Source organism: Eutrigla gurnardus, assembly GCF_963514095.1.
Source record: "Eutrigla gurnardus genome assembly, chromosome: 7".
Lineage (NCBI taxonomy): Eukaryota > Metazoa > Chordata > Actinopteri > Perciformes > Triglidae > Eutrigla > Eutrigla gurnardus.
This window is the reverse complement of record NC_139921.1, coordinates 10,528,291-10,553,753: the sequence shown is the minus strand read 5'-3', so window position 1 is coordinate 10,553,753 and position 25,463 is coordinate 10,528,291. Positions and strand designations below refer to the sequence as shown.

The following is a 25,463-nucleotide window of genomic DNA, read 5'->3' as shown; positions in this document are numbered from 1 at the left end:
TTGCGAAAATTGATGTCCTGGCGTCAGGGATGAGATTGGTGGAGGAGGGTCCGTGTGTGTGTGTGTGTGTGTGTGTGAAGGAGGATGAAGACAGGGTACAGATGATGAAGATGGGGTTGTGGAGATGGGGGGGAGGGGTGTCATTGCTTTTATAAAATCTCATGTAATTGTTGAGAGTAAAATGAGGCTTTTCAATAAACACACACACACACACATTCACACACACACTCACAGAAGCTGGCTGCCAGCCATTTGTGAATCTATTGTTAATTCTCAGTTTTTCATTTCAAACAGTTGAGACTGTCGCTTCGCAAACTGCCGGCTTTGACAAAATTGGATAATATTCACAGCATTTTATGAATTAATTTTGCTTCTTATAAGCATGTTTTCCTCTTGGACATGCCTACTTTTTGTTGTCGTCATTGTTGTTGTTATTGTGTGTGTTCAACACAATCAACAGCAGTTTGTGAAATAGTCCCAAAATGCAATCTATCAGTGCCTTTGTTGTTGAAATCGAACTAAGACGTTTCGTTGTCTAAACGGTTTTGTTGCTTAAAACTACGCAGGTTTTGTTTCACATATAGATTTTTAGTCCAACTGTGATATTTTCTTAAACCTTACTAAGAGGTTTTGTTGTCTCGACCAAATGTTGGTTTTGTAGCGTAATATCATTCAGAATGGCAGAAAAGAAAACGCGGTTCAGGCACGAAGATACTTCCAAATGAAATAGATTAGTTTAAAAGTCGTGCTGAGCAACATGAAAAATGAAAAAGTCGTGTCCATGTCCACAAACCACACGATTTCTATTTCGTGACTGTTTCACAAAATGCCATGAGCATATTTTGCTGTGTTAGCATTGTGGTGGAAAATGGTGCCGTAGCAGATTTCTTGGACTTTTTTTTTTATAAAACACCACCCTAAATAGAGCCACCTGTGATGTGTCACCCTCAGAGGGCCCTGAACCCCACTTTGAGAACCACTTGGTTCAGCAGCTACTGAGACATGACGTCTACTTTTCTGCTTAGTTTTTAATAGCTTTGGAAAAATCTGCTTCCCTTTGATGAAAATGGCATCTTAGTGAGCGAAGGTTGATTTTAGAAGCTTTTCGTTTATTTAAAGCTTTTCCCTCAAGGAACAGCTCATTTGAATTCCCCACAGGGACGATCAGGTTAAACAAACCTCCTGCTAAAAACCAGTTAGAGTTTCTTCATGGTCCCTCCGGAGTTCGGGCTTTTTATTCATGACATTTTCGTTGGCTTTTTTGCTTGTGGTTTGGCACACAGTTTTTGAATGTATGTATCATGTGTATTTTTCTCCAAATGTGAAAAGAAATCTACAGCGAAACGGAGTGCTCTGGTGAAAAGGAGAGAAAATGTGTGTATTTATCTTGGTGGTCTCTGATTCATTCGAATGCAATGACAGAATTAAAGCCAGAAGCTATTAGCAGCGTGGAGAGTCCGGGGCGCCAGCCAACGCCAAGATATTTCCAACAGGATGGACATGAATCACAGGCAGTCATGGGTAAAGATTTTTTTAATGGTGATGAACAAATGACGATTCTTCTTTGTTTGTTTGTTTTCTCTCCACCTTTTTAGTGGTGAGAGCCCATGAGAGATTTCTGTTCTGCTCTTCATGCCCAACCGATCACCTGTCACTCAGAGAGTCTTTTCTGTTTATGTTCTGTCTGTGGTTTTTAAATAAGATCAGCCGTTAATCTCTTGCTGCTCGTACTAACCACCTTTCTAGTTTGTTAACTTATTAATGGTCTGTGGTAGTCAGTTGGTTAAATGTTTTTACAAAAATAGGGAAATTGTTCCATCCATCCATCGTCTACCACTTATCCTGTATTCAGGGTCATGGGGGGGGGGGGGGGGGGGGGGCTGGAGCCGATCCCAGCTGTCATTGGGCGAAGGCAGGGTACACCCTGGACAGGTCGCCAGTCTATTGCAGGGCCAACATGTAGAGACAAACAACCATTCATGCTCACATTCACACCTACGGGCAATTTAGAGTCATCAATTAACCTATCCCCATCCTGCATGTCTTTGGACTGTGGGAGGAAGCCGGAAAACCCGGAGAGAACCCACACTTACACGGGGAGAACATGAAAACTCCACACAGAAGGAGCCTGGGCCGACCCGGGAATCGATCCCGGGATCCTCTCGCTGTGAGGCGATAGTGCTACCCACTACACCACCGTGCAGCCCTAGGGAAATTCTCATTTTTTCTTTTTTTCTTTTGATTTGGGCCATGTAGGAGCCAACGTCCAGTGTTGTTTTTTGCTTTGAAAGGTAACTGAGTGAAATGAGCCAGACTTATATAAGTGTCTGTCATGATAAGAGCTGGGGGAATTCTCTAAATAGTAAGGGAAGGTGCTTCAATGTTTCCTTTCTTATCTCCTTTAAGCAACTCTTTGACTGCACTGTTCTCTAAGTACAGTCATTTTAGTAATGTTGCTGAAAACAAAAACAAAACTACATTGTAAATTCTGTTGTGGATTATGTTTGCTGTCAATCTATTCCAAATTATTGTCAAATGAGTCCATGGAAGAATGCATAGGGAGGAAGTCTGGGTTGCATGGGTGAAAAACACAGGACTTTCACCAAGGAGACTGATGTTAGTGTCCCGTTAGAACAGTAGTTTTGTTGCTTTTTTTTCTCTTCTTCAGGTTCATAGTCATTTTAAGTGTTTAAGTGTTTAGTGTTTTTACTAAACCTCATCCACTCCCCCACCATAAGTAGTCTTTCTCAATATTTTATACTAGGTGACGAGGTCTGGACGTTGCATTGTCCCATGGATCCATTTACTTTTTGTGTCCACTATGAAAGGATTCTGATTAACTTTCCATTGGCATTGTTTTTGTGTTGTGAGCCAAGCAAAACATTGACAATCTGTATCCCTGTACATGAAACAATAGATTGGACTTTGTGACTATTCACAAACTGCCACGACACCCACACTTGCTTCTAATTTTATTGTCCAACGACATCCTGTTGATATTCAGTAAGGTATTATATCACATGTCAGTTGGATTTTGTGTTACATAAAGCCAAAGTTGACTTGCTGTTGTTCTTATTGCAGTTTTCACTTTGCTCTCTATGTAGGATGGGGAACCGTGAACACCTAAAAATCACTTTACCTAAACCTGATGTGAAGCGCCATCAGAGGCGTAATGATTGCTGTGATGGAAGTGTAATCTCTGAATAAACTATAGGTTGAATAATCCCTCTGTCGATGGGAGAGGCTTTCATATTGGCTTTTGTGACTCCAAGATATCAGATCAGGCGATAAATTGCGAGGTGTAGTTTGTTTCCAATTGTGTCCCTGAGCCAGGAGCTGTTGTCAGGCAGGTAGTGTGTGAAAGTGAATAGAGAGGAGAAAGGCTGATTGGGGCACTTTGTGGAGGTGACAATGGCTGGATGCAGAGCTACACTTCCCTCAGCATTCATTGAGACTCACTGCTGATGATATTTCAGTACACAGTCCCTCCAGGAAAGGCTGTGCCCCGTACTCAGTCAGTCTGAATGGCTCTGTACGCTATGTAGGCTGTGGGTTTGTGTGTTTACAGAGAAACTAGTCCTGCTTCTGCTGTGTGTGTGTGTGTGTGTGTGTGTGTGTGTGTGTGTGTGTGTGTGTGTGTGTGTGTCAGACAGTGTTTTCTGTGTGCCAACCTATATGTTCTGCATGTTCTTGTCGGTTTGTGTACACTGCAATTTTTATTGAAGCAAATTTGTAACGTGTGTATGTTGAATGGTTTCTGGACTTGGACAACTGATTTCTGATCATCTTATTCAAGATTATTGGTTTGGTTTTCACACAAATGGATGTTCACAAAATGCATGCATGTTTCTCTGATACATACCACACAAGATGACCCATATATAATCTTATTTTATTATTTTGAAGTTCCACTTCGAATGGAATAAATTAAAGGAGATTCAGTATATCCAGCAGTGCAGCAACAAACATTCAGCATCAAAGATGGAGACAAAAATTTAAACATGAATTTTCTTGTGTGCAAACATGACTACATGTATGCATTAGGTTTGCAGTGCTCCACATGAAGACATCAAGCTCCCGTGTCACATTCAGTACAACTGTAGTATCTTCCACCCACAGTCGGGGAATAAACCTGACAGTCATCTGGCCTGGGATTGGCTGTAAAAATGTTCGGCATGCTGGTCATCACCAATAATCTGTAGCAGCTCTTTTTCCCCTTTTTTATCAACTGGGATTATCTGGTGCCTTCCAGCATAACTCCCTGACTTTTCTGAATTAACTCCTGAATTGTGCTCCATGTCGCTGGGATTTTCTGCGGTTTCCCTGCTGATTCTCAGAGATGAGGCTGTGCTTTATCTTGTCTCCTTTGCCATCTATAAGGATGCAGCCGTTCCTCGTGTCATCTATCAACCAGACACTGGTGGCTCTCACTACAAGTCTGCATACAAGATTTGATTCTGCGAAACACACGCTCCACCTTTAGAAATAGCTAGTTCGTACAGTAATGTCAATGCTTCCAAAACCTCTTTGGACGAAACAGACGGGGACGTAGCACTTGACTAAAAATAACTTGACAATATTGTCAGTGCACAATAGCTTGGCCGCACGGACAGGATGGGATTACCACAGTGTTTTGCTGCGTTGGGGGGACTCATTACTGCCCCTCTCCTCTACAATGGGCTGTTGGCGTTTAGCACCGGCCAAATCACCACTTAACAAAAGCTAATTTCTCACTTGGTTAAACTGGGAAGGATTAGGGGCCCTGTGACGGCGCAATCCATGTTTGGTGAAGAGTGAGGGATGGAGGGATGTTAGGAAAGGATTTAAACCTCAATTACAAGGGACTGAGGGCTTTTGTGTGTCCGCGGCGAAGGTGGGACACTGAGCTTTAGCAACTTCGCTGAAAATATTTACAGCCTTGTCGCACACATGTGCATGTGTGTGTGTAGGTGCATGCAGCCGAGGGTGGCATAGCCTGACAAATACATGTTGATCCGCTTGTTTAGGAGGGTTTAAATCTCCCCGGTTTCCCATACTAACAGCACTCGAGGAAGGACGACTCACAATCAAAGCTTATGACACAACAGCAATTTAAACCCCTCCTGTTTGTGTCATGTCATGGGAACGGCAGATGTTTTGGTATTACATATAAGCTCCCATCCTTTAAAACCCCTAAAAATACCTTAAAGGTTGTATCAGCGATTCTGGTTGCCCTCACTTCCGTTGCGAGATCCAAAACAAACAGAGCCAGCTAGCGTGCTAGCGGTAGTGATGTAAGCATATGTCACATTTTGTTTTCCATGAAGAAAGGGATATTGGATTTTGATATTGAAACACAAATACACGCATATATTGTTAAGTAGGTGAATAATATGGGGATGTGATGTAATCTAAAAGGGTTCAAATGTAATTTCTTCATTTCAGTTAGTGTTAAAACCTTTTTTTAAGCTTAAAACCCATAATGAAGGATGCAGTACCACCCTGTATCTCATTTAAACCCCTTTGCCGTGTTGGAAAGTCACTTGTGTTTCAAGCATCCCTTTCCACCTCCTTTAGCATCCTCACAACAAAGCTGTAGCCTTTCCTGCCTCTTGAAATCCTGCGTAAAGCCCTTAACCACCTCTTAAAACCTTTGAGCACCACGGCTTCACCGCTGCAGCCTGACAAACTTTCACTGGCTTCTCCATCCACCCAATATTTAGAAAATTCTGCTGTCTTCAGTACTCATAGACATCTATTTATTTGGTGTGAGAGACATTCTTGGTGGCGATCCGGTAAAACCAGAGGAGCATATTTCACTCCCAACCAGATTTTTAGCATTTCTTATCTCCTGGAGACTTTTGAGGGAAGAAGAGCGGGATAAGGAGGGGGTTAGATTTCCCCCCTGAACACCAAACCCTTTCGTTTGTATCAAAGCTTTGCCTCACCCCCGCTGACACCCCTGAATTATTCACTTAGAGGAAAAGATAAACAAAGCTTGCTAGCTACAGTTGTTCTATTGATTTCTCTGGGCAACATCAGAGATAACAAAAAGAGGGCCGGTGGAGAGGAGCTGCGCTGCTGATATCTCTTTTTTTTTTCATCTGTAAATAAATCAATAACATGCATAGTTTTTCTCCTGAGAAAGCAAGCTGTGTCCTGTTTCCCAGGAAAGCAAATAGTGCATTTAAATGATATCTACTTTTTTATTTAAGTAGTTAGAGCATGTGTCTGCGGACCCACGGCCTTGGCATGTGGGAACAATCTTTTCTACCTTTAGTGAGGCTACATTTGCCCGTCGCCGGGGTAATTTGCCTTTCGGAGCGAGGTTGGGGGTAAACAATGCTGGCTGGAGGCCAACGACTGGCAGTGTAGCCCCTCTGATTAGAAACAGGCAGATCCTCCTCCTTCTTTATGCGCTGGGAAAGATGGAGCGATGGAGTTTTAACATTAAAGCTGCTCTTAACTTTGTGTGTTGCATTACTGAGTGTAGGGTTACAGTGAACATCTTCACCCACATCTCAGCTTGTGCACAACACCCCACAACATTTTGGCTCATTTACCAACACTCCAGCCAACCACAGGATCCCTTAACTGCCCCTTTGGCGCCACTTGAAGGCTTGCAGATAAAACGCATACCTGGGAGGAAATTGCAGGTTGGCGGGCGCAGTGTTTTCTCTCTCCCTGTCTAAGGCTGCTTAATCACCAGAGGGTCTCTCCATTGTTTTTGTGCCCCCCGTCCCACAGCATATTATTATGTCATCAAGATGCTTAGGTACACTGCGGTACGACGGGACACCCACGAAGGCATTCACGACAGCCGCAGGATCCGAAATGTTTTCTTCCTCTGCCCAGCTGCGATTGGTCAGTGGATAAAGTGTGACCGGCTGCCAGCAGGCCTTGGCCCTTGGCGGGCCCTCCCGTCATGGATGCCAGCGCAGTACCGCCATCTGCCTGGCTGTGGTGAGGAGTCTCGCTAGCAAGGGAAATCAGATCAGTGCATCCTGGGAAGCTGGATGTGACTGCAACATCTAGACAAAACACTCACGGAAACAGTTGAGCGGAGCACGTCCAGTAGTGGATGCCTTGACCTAAATGGTCAGGACTGGAGTCTAATGAGCAGGCGTGTGTGTGTGTGTGTGTGTGTGTGTGTGTGTGTGTGGATTGATTGATGGATGGACGTCATGATATTTTGTAAATGTTTCGGCATGTATTGTTAAATAGTGGGTGATGTCATATTAAAAGGTATTTTTCCAGTCCAACTTGACTTTAAAGACACATTTTAAGCTTAAAACCCTAAAGGATGCAGTATACCCTTTACCCCATACAAACCTGTTTTAAGCCTGATCATTTGTCACCTGTTTGTTTAACAAAAGGTAAAAAATAATAAACATAAATAATGCAAACATAATCTAATCAAGTAGTCAAAGGCATCCAGGAACAAAACGTAGAAACTAAAAGTAAGTCAGCACTCCTTGGTGTCTGACACTCATTTAGCATATGAGTGTTTGTATGTGAAGCACCTGCCAGCCGCATTATGGGTAGAGCAACTGATGTGGTGTAAAGAGAGAGAAAATCCACACAGGGAAGGACGGTGGGGAGGTGGACGGGTCAAACAAACACAGGACGTTCATCCAAGAACCTGCTGTTAGTGTCCCCTGTCAAACTACAAGTAAAGGTAGTCAGGGCCCAGGAACCAAATCTGGCCCTCGCTTCCTTGGGTTGAAATGCAGGCAAAGTCCCTCAGTTAAAAAAAGTTGAAAACTGGCTGCGAGAGGTGAACCCCGAAACCAGTCAGGCCAAAATACTTAACTTATTTCCAAGAGATGAGTTGAAAGCATTCTTCCCCCACACTAACTCATCATCTGTCTTCCTCCTACTTTCTGCTCACGTCTTTGTTGTGTTTGGCTGCTGTGTGACTGCTGAGCTCTGACTGAGCCTCTCTCCTTAAGGGAGTCATGTCCTCATATGACAAAGAGGTTTCACCAGTTTTTCTCGTTCCTCTTTGTCCAACGCTACTCCTTCCTTTTGCAGCCTTCGCGCTTACCTCCCATTCTGCAACTTTTTATTTCAAACCTGCAGAGGACACGGGACACTGCATTTCATAGTAGCGTGCTCTGACTTATCCTGCAGTGCCAGCGCTTGTGTCTTCATGCCCCTGCATGTCGGAGACATGTCTGCACGTTGTTTCGTGTCCCAGGTTACGGCTGCAGAGTGTGGCGTGTGTTACAGTGTGCTTACAGTTTGGGTATATCGGTAAGGCGTTTACTGTCTTACTGACTTTCTTTTCTTTCCGATTATGTGACAATGGAGCCGTTGTTTAAAACAAATAAAAGTGGTGTATTTCTCCTTTAAGAGATGGGGCAGCCTTGACTAGACTATGCTCCAGACTGTGTGTGTGTGTGTGTGTGTGTGTGTGTGTGTGTGTGTGTGTGTGTGTGTGTGTGTGTGTGTGTGTGCGTGTGTGTGAGTGATGGTATGGGGCTCAGAAAATGAAAACAGATTGGAGTGGTTATGGGAGCAGGCCTGCTTCCAGTTATTGTGGAGACAGCGAGTGCAAGGACCTCCCTTACTTTTCTCCCTTCCCTCCTCTCTTCTTAAAAAAAAAGTTGAGAATTTCATATTTTTTCCACCCACAGTCATGCCTGAGAATTAACAGTAGCAACAGGAAAATAAATTGTACACAAATTCAAATAACAACAGACTACGAATAGAAACCTGGAAAATATGGATGTGGTTTGGCTGTAGGTCATTGTAGTAGTTGAGGTGATTATGCACCAGTGTTAATGCTCACATGCAGCCGTTGACCACTGTTAGCTCTGACCACATAATGACAGCTCGTCTACATGTCACATTTGTTGACAGTTGTATAGCAGGCAACAATAAAAGTTGCATGTGTGAAAATGCCTCGTTAATCTTGGTGGAAGACAGACTGTCCAAAGACCTTTAGCAACTCTCCTACTACTACTACTCTCCTACTGCACTGTCCTCTAAGTACAGTAATGTTGCTGAAAACAGCATGCTCTCCAAGAAATGACCTTCCCACACAACTAAACTACATTATTTATTACAGTTCAAGGGAAATGTAATATGTCCTGCGTAAGTAAACACATGGTTTATTTAGTGTCCCGTTAGAAAGTTTTGTTGTGCCTCTTCTTTTCCCCTTTTTATTGTAATTTTATGTCAAACCATGATTTTTTGTTTTTCTGTTCGTTAACTACGTGTTGTTGAGTTGTATGAGAACATAATTTTGTAGGAGACAGGGTTGGATGAAAAGCTTAGCTGCAGGCAGATATATGGAAGGATCTCCAGTCAGTGATCATAACCATGGCAATGACCACTAATACAAACATCTGGGAACATTACAAAAAGTCAGATGAGGCAAAAAACACAAGATGATGAGATGGGTTATTATAAACCTCCAGGTTAGCCCAATTCAGAAATGGCAAATAGCAGAATCCACTCTCTGACTTTGGACTTGCTATAGTTCTGCACACAAGTATTACCTATGTTATGGGTGCACATTCCAAATGCATTGGCTGTGTTATAACTAGAAATGGGAAGACAAAGGATGTCATTAGAAAATAGAAAAAAACTCCATTTCCATTATCGGCATAATCGTGAATATCGTCGTGAGTGTCTTGAAAAGACTGTCTAGCTCGCAATCGTGGTAAAGATGTGGCGTCCACTGTCCTGCCTGCAGGTATATAGTTCTGCCTTGGCGTCCCTGTTCCTGCCTGCAGGTACATCATTTTGCTGTTGTGTCTTCCTGTTCCTGCTGCCTTCCCAGAGCTCTCCAGTTGTCCATACCTTATAAGGGCTTCACGCTCAGACCTGTCCCCTCATCGGATCCATGCCCTCCTCTAACCTCCATCTGATCTGGATCTGCTCTCATCCTCCCCCACCCCCAAGCCCCCTCTCCCTCCCTGCACTTACTTCTCACTGCCATTTCTGTATAAACAAGTGGAGACTGACCATAACACTCAGACCCCAGGCTACACTCCTTCATCCCCCCTCCCTCCCCACTTCACCTCTTTTTCTACCCCTTTCTACATCTGCCTCCTAAGGTAAAGTCAGTCAACTCCAATATGTCTTCTTTTATCCTGTCCTTTTATAGGGAGGATGATGTTTAAATAGCTGCTAAACGTTATAGTAAAGATCTCTGAAAGTTGGAAAGGTGAAGCTGATCAGAGGGCATACTATTTGAATTCATTAACTAGAGAGAGGGGGGGGGGGGGGGGCAGAGTGAGAAAGAAAGAGTTGTCTTCTTGACGCTGGTGTCAGGCGGCGCTGTAATACATCTTATTCAGGCAGGAGGAGCACTGCTACATCATCGTCTGGGATGGGGGTTTGGCATGTACATGTGTGTGTGTTCCAGGAGACTCCCACTTGGCAGTGTACAATTTGGACAAGCTGTATGTATGTGGAGCGAGGGAGGGAGATGATTTGGACGGGACAGGCGGCAGGGAGACACAGAGGAGGGGGTTGGGGGAGTGGGGGTGGACCAGGCCAACTCTTCACCTGACAACATGTCATTGACTAAACCTCAAAAGACAAAAACACTCCGAGTGTCCACAGAGGAGCTGTCCCTGCAGGATGGTACTGTAAACACTGACTCAGTATGCCCTATAAGGGATTGATCACCTTTGGCTGTTCACACCAAACACAAAGCAAATTGGTCAGACAATCTCAATGCAAAGACGTGAACGACGCAAAGAAAGCATCACAAATAGGCGTCATTCATGCAAGTTCAAATATTTCTCGCGCTTAACACTATACTGTATAAAGGCAGGTGTTGTGTTTTGCTGTGTGTGCAAATACTCACAGAATATCCGACCAAAACATTCTGTTAGAAGAAGAACTTCAGCATTAGATACTGTTCAATAAAGTCAAATATGAAATGAGTTTAGGTCATGGTCACCTGTCACAACCAAATCATATCCACTTTCTCTCGTCCCTTTAACTCTTATGTGTTCGGCCTTTCATTGTGGAAGGACATCATAACTTTAAAATAATGAATTTGTTGCTTGGTATATGACAATATTAGCCTCATTCTTTCAGCTGCAATCCCGGCGGTGCAAAACGGACTTGGGAGCAAATCAAATAAATATAAAAACATAATTCAAAGTGGTCAGTAGGCTGTACGCTGACACAGAAAACTCTTTCCCTCCGATGAGAATCTGTATCTCTCATAAAAAAACATCGTCAGGGACAGAAAAAGGGTTTTGCCGGTCTCTGTACACTCTATAGTTCTCCTACGAGACCCTCTCACGATCCACCGAGCTTCTTTTTTTTTTTTTTCAATCCACGCACCAAGACAGCTGATTGGTCAGTCGGCGGTGTGTTTCTCCACGTTGATCTCTTATCAGGAACATAACCTGCTCCGGAGCAGATTAGCTCCACAGCGTAAGTTACCATGGCGATCTACCCCGGTAAGAAGTGAACCAGCGTCGTAGGACGGAAAACCCAGAGTTAACGCTTAAGTTACCTCGCTAAGCCCAAATCCTGCTTCGTAGTACAGGCCCCAGGCCATGTGGCTGCTACAGAACCCTCCCTACAATCATCCCCCTCACATACATGTCACCTACACACACACACACACACACACACACACACACCCCAGGTGCAGTGGTGCGAGCCAGTGTGTGGGATTAGCTAGTATGCTCTGGCACTCTCCTCTGATAATCCCTCTAATTTGTGAACAGGGCAGACACACGCTCACTGCGGCAGTTTGTTTTGGATTGCTCTCAACTTCTGATTCTGACTGCAGCACTAAGGAGGCCTTGTTTCTTGACGTGGTTCCTCTTCTTCCTCCTCAATGAGCTTAATGCATTCTAATTTGGTTATGATCAGCCTTCCTTTAAAACCCCTCTCTTTCTTGTCTCGTCTCGACTGTCAGGACACACACTCTCACACACACCATCCACGATGATCAAGTAGCTCTGCTGGATAACAACACTCGATGTGTTTGTGAAGTCAGTGTCACAAACTTTTCAGATGAAATTTTAGCAGAAGCAAGTTAAGGGGATGTCCATCAACTGCATTGAAAAAGAAAGACATTTCCATATAAATTCTCAAATATATTAGAGTGTTTTTGTTTTTATTCACACTTGACACCTTTTGTTAGCAGAATACAAATCTAAATGAGATTATTTTCTTCCCCTCTGGAGCAGAGGAGCTCCCGGTTCACTTTGCCCGTCTACTCAGCGTAAATAAGAAGATTTGTACTTTTCAGCTAATGCGTAAAGAAGCACACAGAACTCTTCAGTCGACCACATTCCTTTTTTCAAAACCAAATATTGAATTTTCCATTCAGCTTTTCACTTTCGACACATCATAATTCAGAAAAAGAAAAAAAAAACTCTATGGGAACCCATCTCATGGCATGTCGGTTGACAGCAACAGCCTGCGTAGCAGCAACAGTTTGGGGTTTGCCTCTTGGTCTTTGGCCAACAGCATCTGTGGAGAGCTGAGATGACTCAGTTTCCCCAGAAGGAGTTTTTTAGTCTGGGCCCAGCAAAGCTTCGGGAGCTGTGAAGTAGCTGCAGTGAATCAGTGACTCAGAAGCGGCAGATACTGACTGAAGATCCTCGTTTCCATACAGTTAAGGCGATTTAATTAAAGCTGCTGCTGTGTGGTCCTGTAGTGATTTTAGTCGCAAGCTATTAAAGACAATTTAAAAAGCCTGTTGGATGACGTGAAAGCCCTGCTCTCAAACCACTTCATTCAAAACTAACAGACTGCTTAAAAAATACTGGGATCTCAGCGCCAAATGAGCTCTCCTTTTTGAAATTATCTCATTAGAAGGAGACACACAGACTTCTTAACTCTCCGCAGACACAAAAGAAAACAGTTCCTCTTGTATGTACTGTGGCACAGAACGTGTATTGTCTGAAAAGACACACACACACACACACACACACACACACAGACATTTAAGTTACATGTATTTGTTGTTTTCCTATGATGATAAACAAGACATTAAGACGAAGATGTGTGTGTATGTGTGTGTGTGTGTGTGTGTGTGTGGCTGGAGGTGGGGAGGCTTGGGCACCTTCAGATCATACACATGTTAATGACACTGCTGGTTTAACAATGCAAAAAAAAAGAAACGTGACACAAGGCCAAGAGGGGAACAAACAGAGAGAGAGAGAGAGAGAGACACTGTTCCCTTGGCTCATGTCAGCTTTGTTCTGTTTGTAAATTCCTCTGTGCTGACATTGCTCAGCTCACATGCAGATCTGCTGTCCTGCTCCGCTTCCGGTATGCAAACCAGGTCAAGTCTGGGATTGGATTTTATCAGGATAAAAACCACTTACAATAAATTGATTGTGGTAATTTTCCATGATCAGGATACATCTATCGTCAGGAGTGATTTTTAAACAGAATTTTGTTTTACATGTATTTATCCTTTTTATGCAGGGAGACATTATGATTTATGATCATCTGTGCAGTATTACAAAAAATGAATTCCCCCCAAAAATGGAAAGTGATTTTAGTGCCATTTTAAGATTTTCAAGCATATTTTGATGATAATGAAAGTTGCATATATTTTGGCAATCGGACATGACATGTTTATATCATTGCATGTCTAGTTATTAGTCCCTAATCCACTTGTGATGGGGGGGGGGGGGGTGTGATGTCCCAAAAGGGATGAATGAGAGAGAAATATGAACCAATGTACCATTTTAATATGAATGAATTTTCAGTATTTTTAAAGTGTTTTGCCCATTTTTTTTCTATGGAGTTTCATTTTACAGTGGAGACGAATCAGGATACAAACTGTGGTCTTTGTATGTATATATATATATATATATATATATATATATATATATATACATATGAGAATCATCTTACTGGGGGAAAACAAATTAAATCTCACACAAACATCAACTTTTACTTTTAATTTCACACAGGACACTAACAGCGGTCTCCTGGGTTAAAGCTCTGTGTTTGTTTGACCCATCCACCTCCCCTCCCTGTGTGGACTCTCTCTCTCTCTTTTTATACTACGTCTGATGCTCTACCCATAATGCAGCAGGTGGCTTCATCACATGCAAATGCTAAATCAGTGACATCATGTGTTGACATACATGTGGTTGGATGTACAGTATGTAAAAAATGTTAATAATACTGTCATAATTACTATCTAACTATATCCACTGGATGACAGATTTAGGTTCAACACTTAAAAAGTATGAAGGACGCATTCTATGAAGACAATCATTTTAAAATAAATCCTTAAACTACAAGAGCTTCAAGCAGCGAGCTAGGTGTATCACTCTACTTGAGCTTTTATGTTTAAAGAACCATTGGATGAAATTCACTTTATAATAATAAAAGAGACATAAATACAATAAAGAGTGAAACTGTTATTTGAATGCAAAAGAAGTGGAGTTAAAGACTAACACTGCTCATGGTTTCTCCCGGTCCCCTCTCAGTGTTTGTCTTCCCCTTGGCCGCCGGCCACAGACAAAAATGATGTATGTAATAACGGACGGCGCTCCTTTCGACACTCGCTACATTAATCGCACACTACGGCGATCTGCGCTCCCTCTTGCACAGATTTGCCACCCTCTCTAATCCTCTCTCTTCTTCCCTCCCTCATCTGTAATAGCTGTGATTTAATTTAGCTATTTAACCTGCAATTCCAGCAATATTTATTGAGGAGCGGGGGGGGGTGGGGTGAGGGAGGGGTGTGTGTGTGATTGGACCATTAGCTGCCCCAGATGAATACACTGAGATGAAACTGAACGCTGCTAACTGCCAGTTGACCTTCACACCGATTTCTAGCCGTTCCCTCTCTTCCTTTTTTATTAGCCACAGCCGCAGTAATTATGGTAAATTGAATCATAGTGAAGACTGGAATCAGTCAGTAATGAGGGTTTTATACTGTGTGAAACCAAACCAGGGAGAGAATAACTGAAAGCACGTGCCGGGGGGACGCAAGCAACATCTAACATATCAAGATAGGAGTGTATTCATGACAAAACACACCAATCAGAATGCAACGGTATTATTTATAATGTCATATTCTTACACACTTCAACAACATGTTATCACATTTACTTCATATGTATGTTTTTTTAAAGCGGAGCTGAAACATCATTTCAAGTATCTATCTTCAGTAAAGTGACATATTTCTGGTGAAACAGATGGGACATGACGTTGACTTGGTTGAAAATATTAGCTCACCACATTCTCGAGCTCTAAACCGTTACAATTTTATAGAATGGTTGTTGGATGTCTTGATATTATTGGTACAAATTCGTCAGTACTAGCTGATGTAAGCATGTGTTATATTTTGTTTTGGTAATTTGGTAATTTTTTCACATATGTTGTTAAATAGTTGAACAGGTAAATAGATAAAGATAATTAATTATGAGTATGTCACCATTAATGGAAAGAATAATTCATTTATGTGGTGTAACGTATTAAAATACATCCGGTTGAAAGTGAAAGTGCTGAGAGACATGAAGTAAACACTAATCAGTAGATTTTAGTTTCTTGAGACTGTGTTGGTTTATGCGAGTGCATACTCATGCAACATGCGCATGTGTGTGTGTGTGTGTGTGTGTGTGTGTGTGTGTGTGTGTCTGTGTGTGTGTGTGTGTGTGTGTGAATTTGAGCCAAACCAAACTCTTTGGTTCAACTCTTTTGTTGTTTTCCAAATGATGTGATAGTTGACTAGGCTGGGTGAACCCTGCCTGAAACTTCCGGAAATTTGGATTTCGCTCGGCAGTTTAGGCTGGACACCCTCAGGCTTACTTTCGCTGTTACATTGCCAGAATCTTTGGCTCCAATCAGAAATGGCCCATTCTCTCCTGGCACGCTATTGGCCGGTGACGTGACGATGACGAAACATAAGCGACGCGAAGCAGCAGTTGTTGTCCGGAAAGTTGCTCTGATTGGTTGTAGGACTATCCAATTGCGTACGGAGTCATTTGAACGATGCCCATTGATCCCGCCTCTTGAGCAGTAGAAACAAAGCGCAGCTTCCCCAGACTAATGTTCAATCTTAAAGATTGACCTTAGTATGGTGAAAACCAGACTAATAGTTGACATGAATTAGATTTTTTCTTGCAATCTTTTAATGGATTTGTGCAATTGATATCAATTTACAAACGAATGATTCTTTTATTGATAGAGTCCACCTCTGAATTGAAACATTTAACAAATAGCAAATGTTGCATAAATTAGCACGAGTAAAGGGATACTTAATGGCTCTATGTCAAAATAATGTTCACAGCTGCTTACAAATGCTTCGTTACCACTAATCCCTGAAGCTGCAGGCCAAACTCTGGACTGGAGATATAGATTTCAGATATAGATATAGCAAGAGATATGGATAGCAAGATACAATTTCACAATACTGGAAGAGAAAACAGACTTTGTCTATTTTTGACCCAAAAAAAAACAATGTTTAAAGGCTACAAGATACAGAAGTATATAAATCAATTCATAGATTGACCTAATTTCAAATTAATTGTATAATGTAAACTCAGCAATAGCTTCTCATACCCCTAATGCTACCTGCTAGCTAGCTAAAGGCTGCAATGTCTTGCATGAGCATTGTTTTTTTCCACTCATTCTTCGTCTGCTAAATTTTCTGCTATTTACTGGCTTCTTTTTCATTTCATTCCACAATTCTCAGATAGAACCGTAAATGCACGCCTTCATTTTAATAGAAAATAGCCTTCTCTAGTGTTTTTGATTACACCTTTGCTTTTAAAATGCCTACTGTGAAGTAAAATGTTTACACAGTGCAATGCAAGATCATGCTGCGTTATATTGTCAAAAATAAATTAAATAAGAGGGAAATTAGACTGATTTCAGGCAATTTGCATTGGACTGAGCTTTGCTTTTGCTTACATTTAATTCCACATATTTTTTTTATCACCGTTATAACCTTAAATGCACATATTAATGTCAATGGAAAACAGTCATCACTAGTGTTTTTGATTGCAGCTTTGCTTTTAAAATGTCTGCTGGGGGAAAAAAAAGTTTACACGGTGCAATGCAAGACAGAATAATCTGTCAACTGACAGAGTTGAGTGAGGAGTTTTAACGATTCAAAGCAGGTATTAACACAAACACACACTAAAAAACAATGCTGCCTGCTGAGTATTAATGTTTCTTATTTGTTCCCACTCATTGGAATAAGATTATTGAAAGCATTGATATTTCTATAGAGAGAAAGCTGGATCAGAAACAAAAGTGAACTGACATAACCTTTACAGACCCCCCCCCCCCCCCCCCACACACACACACACACACACACACACACTCACTCTCACACACACAAACACACACTCACCCTTACTATAAATACACACAGATCATAATAAAAATGTGTGTGAGAACACAGCAGAAAGTATCTCTGCAGATGCCGGGGAAGGAGTGTGTTTTCTCATATAGTCACACACACACACACACTAACACACACACACACACACACACACTCCATAAAACATGGTGTCATGTGATGAGCAGCTCTCTCTCTCTCTCTCTCTCTCTCTCTCTCTCTCTCTCTCTCTCTCCATCTCTCTGTTTTTTTTCATATGGAAATAGGAAATAATGGGGTGATTAAATAGAGTCGTATATTAAAGTACAGCTGACATTAGAATTAGCATAATGTGCTCTCGCCTCGGGCTGCATACTTTATTTGCCATCTGCGTTGGACTCCCATCCCCCGGGAGGGCACACACGCACACACATGCATGCACACACATACGCACGCACACACACACACACACACACACACGTGCACGTGCACGCGCATGCACACACACTTCCCCCAAACAAAAACAGCGCTCCCTCCACTGCGGCTACAGAGAAATGGCTTTTCAGTGCAGAAAACACTTACTCTTCTTCTCAAACACACACACACACACAAACACTTCTGCTCTTAATTGTTGGGAAGAAATGAACATTGACGTCCCCTCCCCCCCAATGACTTCTGTCGGCAGACGAGAAGTTGAGCTGAAAGACGAGGATGGAGGGAGGATCTCGTCTCTCTCTCGTGGATCAATGGGAGGGAGGAGGGATGTTTCTTTTCTGGAGTTTTCAGGGTCTGAAGGATCAGCCGTGAAACAGATTGTCTGTGTGTGTGTGTGTGTGTGTGTGTGTGTGTGAGAAAGGTGCAGACAAAAGCTGAGGCATGCGGAGCTGTTATTTTCATTCTACGTGTGTGTGTGTGTGTGTGAATGTCCTGTCCACTATAATTAAGTCTAAAGGCTCAAAAAGACTGTTGAGGTGAACAGCTGTTTCGCCTCTCGCCTGCCCTCCTTAACACACACACACACACACACACACACACACACACAGGCGATAGGTGTTAAAGTTTCATGTCAGAGTGAAATTATTGAATTAGTGGTGGTGAAATTCTTACATTAAAGGAACATTTGAAGTTTTATATATTTTTTGTTTCCTATGTGCAAACATGGGATTTCAAACACTCTGTCCACGATTATATTTTTTATAATTTTTTTTACTTATTTATTATATCTTTACTGTTAATATTTTTCATACATGAATTATTGGCATTTTCAAATGTATTTAAATAATTTCATAGCAAACATTGTTCGTACATCTTAACAATACAAAAACAATACAATTTATTTAGTTGGTTATATTTATTTTACATTTAATTTGTATGCATTGTTCCAGACAGACACTTCAGTGATACCGAGACATGTTCATAAACAAAATTTAAAAATAGAATAGAAACAAAATTAAATAGAATTTGCTTCCCGATCTCCTATAAATACATCGACATATAACAACGATATAAGTATACAGCATACATTTCTGTATTTGTGTGTGTGTATGTGTGTGTGTGTGTGTGTAGCTGCCAGAAAAATCCATGAGCATGTACACACACACACACACACACACACACACACACACACGAATAAGTGAAACAATTACATCAGCATATGTTTCCCCAAGTATCTGATATTAGTGTACTAGGTCACGACAGCAAGCTTTCATTTAATAAACAAGCGAGCAAGAGCACAATTACCACTATCTGTGTGTGTGTGTGTGTGTGTGTGCGTGCAGTCCCTGTAGGAGTGCTCCTCAGCCTGTTTAGTGTCCTTTATTCGTGGATCTGGCTTGGTAGTGCCCTGGTGGTAACAAGTCCCTTTTGAATTGCGAGAACCTGTGTGTATTACATGAAAGCACTTGCATTAATTAGTTGTTAAAAGTACAAACCAGAGCAAATCATATTGATTTGTGTTGAAAAATAATGTTTTTTTACATTTTTGCCATCCTGATGTCAATATTCCAGGTTCTCCTCTGCCTCGGAATTTGTTAAAAAAAATCTCACTTGTAAAGGGTGATAAAGGGATTTATATACCATTATTTGAAAGCTGTTTCTTGCCATTTCTTGTCTTACACTGTAATAAAACCAGATATTGTTCTTGCAGAAAAATTACCAGTACCTTTTCTGTTAAATTTACGGGCATATCTGTAGATTTACAGAATATCCTCTGTACCACACACTTCTGTTAAACCTATGACTGGAAAATGTATAGATTCACAGTATATGGTCTCTACCATTCACAGACACTTCCATCACAGAATAAATTACACACAAAAAATGAATTACACTTTCAAATTTAGTCTAAAAAGTCTAAAAATGAGTCTGCAAAATATTCCTGGTCATATTAAAATAGTAAATTGTTCCATAAATTTACAGACCTTTCTTAGGGTGTATATGCCATCATCATCACTTTGCTCTCCTTTGTAACTCCATGCCACCTGTGTGTATTGGACGCCATATTTCTGAATACACTTGTTTATTTTCCCAGCTCTGACTTTGGTTTGCTGGTGTGTGATTAGTCTTTCTTAAATACTTCTTAACTTACATCCTTCATCTTCACCAATATGAGTTTGGCGTCTGCCAAACATACAGATTGCTCGGAGGGGTTTCCAGCTTTTAAAAATAATTCACTCAGCATGCACACCTCGAGTACACACACACACACACACACACACACACACACACACACACACACACACACACACTGTAATAATACAGCAGTTTGTAGTGAGAGATTCACTTGCTACTACATGAGAGATAAAGCACCTCTTAAAACAGGGATCCAGTTTGAGCCAATCCAGTGTTACCTTAAAAATGCACTTATCCAAAGTGTGATAAGTATGTAGCATTTGTGTGACAACACAATGAACCAATGCGTTCCTGTAGTATTAGGCCGCATATAAAGCACACACACTTACCTCACTGCTTATCATCCAAGAAAAGTTCAGACACTGCAAATAACTTATTTAAAAAGCATTATTCTTTATGAAAATTTGATTCGTTAATGATGTTGGATGTTGACCTAATAATCCGGAAACAATTATTTCAGATTCATTTCAGATTTGCTTGTTCATAACTGACATCTCTCTGAAATTTTATAAATGAGTTCTCAGCTGAAATATTTAATGCATTTCATTTCTCTGTGTTGCAGGTGGCAGGGATGAGCCTTCCAGCTATATATGTACCACATGTAAGCAGCCCTTCCCCAGCGCCTGGTTCCTGCTGCAGCATGCTCAGAACACCCACGGCATTCGCATTTACCTAGAGTCCAACCCCTCCAGCACAGCCCTCACTCCACGCATGACTATGCCTCCACCCATAGGCAACGATTCCATTCCGCAGTCCCCACTCAGCAACTTTCTTGGGGACAGCAACCCCTTCCACCTCCTGAGAATGACGGGCCCACTGCTCCGCGAGCCTCCCCCAGGCTTCATGGAGAACCGTCTCCCCAACACGCCTCCATTCATTAGCCCTCCTCCCCGCCACCACCTGGATCCCCATCGGCTGGAACGCCTTAGCGTAGAGGAAATGGGTCTCATCTCACAGCATCCCAGTGCCTTTGAGAGGGTGATGCGGCTAACGCCCATGGCCATGGAGTCCCAGTCTATGGACTTCTCCCGGCGGTTACGTGAGTTGGCGGGAAACAACAACAACACCACACCACCGTTGTCACCCAGCAGGGCCAACCCTATGCACCGACTACTAAACCCCAACCCCTTCCAGCCTGGGCCAAAATCACCTTTTCTGAGCACCCCCCCCTTACCGCCGATGCCCCCAAACAGCACCACCCCTCCCCAGACACAGAACAAGGTCAAGTCCTGTGAGTTCTGCGGTAAGACCTTCAAATTCCAGAGCAATTTGGTGGTGCATCGACGCAGCCATACAGGAGAAAAACCATACAAGTGCCAGCTGTGTGACCATGCCTGCTCTCAGGCAAGCAAGCTGAAGCGCCACATGAAGACCCACATGCACAAGGCTGGATCCCTGACGGGGCGCTCAGATGATGGACTGTCCACCACAAGCTCCCCAGAGCCAGGCACCAGTGATGTCACAGGTGAGGGCATGAAGAATCGCGATGGGGACTTCCAGGGGGAAGGCAATGAGGAAGAAGAAGAAGAAGAGGAAGAGGAGGAACTCGAGAATGAGAGCCGACCAGAATCCAACTTCAGCATGGAGTCTGAGTTCTACCGCAATAGGGAAAATGGCTCAAAACTGCCCTTAGAGGAAAAGTCATCACTCACCCTTGAGAAGATGGTGGAAAGCGGGGGGCTCAACTCTATACAGCAGTACAATAATTTGATAGTTGACAATCGTAAAAGGATGCCCTTCTCTAAGAGGGGCTCGGATGGCCAACGGGACACTGGGGATGAGGACTCAGTGGTTTGCGAGATGGACCACCACCAGCAGGTAGAGAGGACAACCATTAATGGCCGGAACTGTGGCTCCGGTGACTCTTTCTCAGGCCTGTTTCCACGTAAGCCTACCCCTATTACTAGCCCCAGCCTGTCACACTCCTCAAATAAGAGGATCAAGATTGAGAAGGACTTGGACATTCCCCCAGCACCCCATATCCCCTCTGAGAACGTCTACTCTCAGTGGTTAGTGGGCTATGCTGCTTCACGCCACTTCATCAAAGACCCTTTCCTCGGCTTCACTGACTCCAGACAATCGCCCTTCGGCACCTCTTCTGAGCACTCGTCCGAGAACGGCAGCCTGCGGTTCTCAACGCCTCCAGGCGACCTGCTGGATGGAGGCCTGTCGGGCCGCAGCGGCACCGCCAGCGGAGGCAGCACGCCTCATCTGGGTGGAGGCCGGCCTAGCTCCAAGGATAACAGGAGGTGCGACACCTGCGAATACTGCGGCAAGGTGTTCAAGAACTGTAGCAACCTGACGGTGCACCGGCGCAGTCACACTGGCGAGAGGCCCTACAAGTGTGAGCTGTGCAACTATGCCTGCGCCCAGAGCTCCAAGCTCACACGCCACATGAAGACACATGGCCAGCATGGTAAGGAGGTCTACCGCTGTGACATTTGCCAAATGCCCTTCAGCGTGTACAGCACTCTGGAAAAACATATGAAAAAGTGGCATGGAGAACATTTGATGACCAATGAGGTCAAAATTGAACAAGCAGAGAGAACCTAAACTACTTCTCAGTTTCTGTACTCTGCACCACACTTTGACTTAAAAAAAAAATACACAAATGGGGTAGCTGGACACTCTTTTTCTGAAATGTTAATTTTTGGTTAATTTTTGTGTTTTTAAGAAACTGCCAACTGAGAAAAAAAACATGAAAACAGAGATCTTAACACCAATTGAAGCTGTCTAAACTGCCTCATTTGGGGTTCCTTTTTAAACAATCAGTCAGTTGAGTTATTACATATGTGGAGCCTTTAACTGTGCAATAATTTCTGTATTTATTGGATTTTGTATTTTGGCATGTGCAGGTACTTATTATTTCGGCATTTTTTTTTTACAACTTTTTTTACTTTGATTTCCGTTACTCTGTTAAACCCACATGGTATCCTGAGAGTTTTTTAGAAGACAAAAGTCCATTTTAAGTAATCTTTCTTTGGCCGCTGCTTGTAGGAAATTGTATATTAAGCTAAACTTGTGATTTCTTGAAGAGAAGCTGAATTTAATCTTCAATTTGAAAGTGGCGTTTACTGAGAATGCTAGAATTAGTCTATTTTGTGTGATGACGATACGCGGACAACAATCCTTAGGCATTGTGTGAACTGAGTCTAAATCATGATGATATAATTGGATATGTAGCACTGAGCGTCTTATTTGACAATACATCCAAAATCAAAGAGGATCCCAAGGTTCATAAACCCTGTCTCCTCCTGAGAACATCATTACCAGCCAAAAGAAACAGATTACAGATAAGGCAGCTGCTCACTGGTATGTAGTACCTAGCCCTGACAACGTTACAACAACCATCTCTCCACCTTCCCTCCATCTTACTGACATTCATTCATCCAAGTATTATGTTTTGCATGAAGCCATATGAGCTAGGCTATGTTCTTTATTTGGAGTAAACTGAGCATTTAGCCATGCAATATGAGAAAGCATAGGAATAGATAGAAGAGAGAGCGAGCTCAGGGACATCTCAGGGTGAGCTTTACCCATTCATTCCTACGCTTCCAGAAGCATGTCATTTCATAATATGCTGAAATAATTGGGGACAGTTGTGTGCATCCCTTAATGCCCCCCCCCAACCAATTCAAACTGGTTATAGCATCTTGTCAGATTCTATTGTCAAAATGTTACAATAATTAACTCCCCTATGCATTTTCGTGCTAAAATACTTAGTAGTAATACAGTAAAGTTTGACTGATATTGTTGTTTTTTGAAATTTTTTTTTTTTTTTGGCCCTTTTGCCTTTATTCAGAGAGGACAGCGTGAGAGTGAGAGGGGGGAGAGAGAGGGGGACGACACGCAGAAAGGGCCGCCGGTCGGAGTCTCGGTACACGGGGCGCCAACTCTACCCACTGAGCAATCCGGCGCCCCTTGACTGGTATTGTTAAAGTGATTCTATAATTGTATGATCTGATCTCCATGAATAGGAGTCCTTCAAAGTTTCACTCTTAGTTGTGGGACAGTTTTGTGTAGAAGAGGACATTTTTGTGCTGAATTAGTAATAGTAAGACAAACAGCATCAGTTTGCTCCATCGCCCCTTTGTTCATTTAAACATCATGAACCAAGTTTTTTTAGGGCCCATCCATCTTCATAGTGGATTTTCTTTTTAAAATCATATCTGATTGGCTGTCAATGTATAAATTTAAGCTCTTAACAAAAGATCTGCACTTTATGATTTTTCCATCCGACGCACACACACTCACACACACACACGCACACACACGTACAGAGCTGGACAAAAAAGGTACTAAAGGGTCTAGAGCTTGGGATCGCCTGACGCTGAAGTGCCCAGGGTTGTAAGGCTAGGCTTTTTTAATTCTGGCACTATAAATTATAAGAAAAGTATATACATGAATGCATTTTTGAAATTATTTGGGACAGTTTTTGTACTGCCATTCAATTTGACAAGAGTGTGCCTTGAAAATGATCTTCCTATTTATTGTCTCAGACAAATGCAACACTTTTATGAAGCATCAAATTGAACGCAAACAAAATAAAATTGTGTTAACTTGTAATTTGACATTTCAACAGAAATATTTAAATCGATAAAAATGAAACAATTCTGAGTTTGGATTGAGGAGTCCCCAGCACAACATCGTTGTGTCTGTGTGTGTATATATATATGTATGGATATGTACATATAAAGGCACAAACGTATATATAGATATATATCAAATTCCTCACTCATAAGGACAAGAGTCTGTCCCGCAACAGAAAATTCCAGGAGAGTACAAAAACCACACAAAAAGTCAAGGAAGAGACTCAACAAAAATCAGGAAATGCAGAAACTAAAAAAAGAATTTAGTGCACTCTGTCTTAAAATAAGTTTACAGTATTGAAACAAGTACAAGGGTAAAATAATATTTGTGTGTATGTGTGTTTTAAACAAACAAGTATTTTTTTTCCAGGTTTGCTTATAAAGTTTCTCTGAATGCCATAGTGGCGATGTGTATATTGTTTTCTTTTTTCTTTATTTTTTTGGTGACGGGGTTTTAGTATATATATAAATATATATGAATATATATTACATTTTTCTTGTTTACTGTAAAAGTATACCAGTATTTGTAATATTGGAGAATGCCTGGGCATTTTATAAAAATAGAAAAAAGGTTGTTTTTATTTTTTATTTTGCAGTCCAATTTAAATTGTGGGTCTCTTAAACTGTTTTTGTCACTGTAACTGTAAAAGTCTTCAGTTTTAGTAACTTTTATTCTGCCTTGGGTGTAATGAAATAAAAAAATAAACAAATTAAAAAATGACTGAGCTGTAACAAACTTGGATTTGGAGTTGGGATGCCTGTTTGGGAAGGGGTGGGGGGTGGCGGGGGTGGGGGGATGGGGGGGGGGGGGGGGTGGGGTTGAGAACGTCAGTCCTGCTTTTCAGGAAGAACACACTGAGAATCCTGACTTGTATCTATTTTTTCTTCTTCTGGAATGGATTCTTCATGGATGGTTTGAAATACATGTGTAGGCACTTGCTGTCTTTCCTAAGGAGCTTGTCTTTTCTTTTTTCTTTTTT

General features: G+C 42.1%; 1 protein-coding gene across 2 annotated transcripts in view; it reads left to right on the top strand.

The window, feature by feature from the left end:
- The window catches only part of bcl11ba (BCL11 transcription factor B a), a 46,126-nt gene extending 20,891 nt beyond the window's left edge, over nt 1-25,235 (top strand). Inside the window, exons 3-4 of one of the 2 annotated variants that reach the window (XM_084014030.1) lie at nt 20,457-22,310; nt 23,697-25,235. In XM_084014030.1, coding sequence (XP_083870156.1) covers nt 20,457-22,310; nt 23,697-23,710 — 1,868 coding nt within the window. In that variant the 3' untranslated portion in view covers nt 23,711-25,235. The other variant, XM_084014029.1, reaches the window with a different exon arrangement.
- The last annotated feature ends 228 nt before the right edge of the window (nt 25,236-25,463 follow it).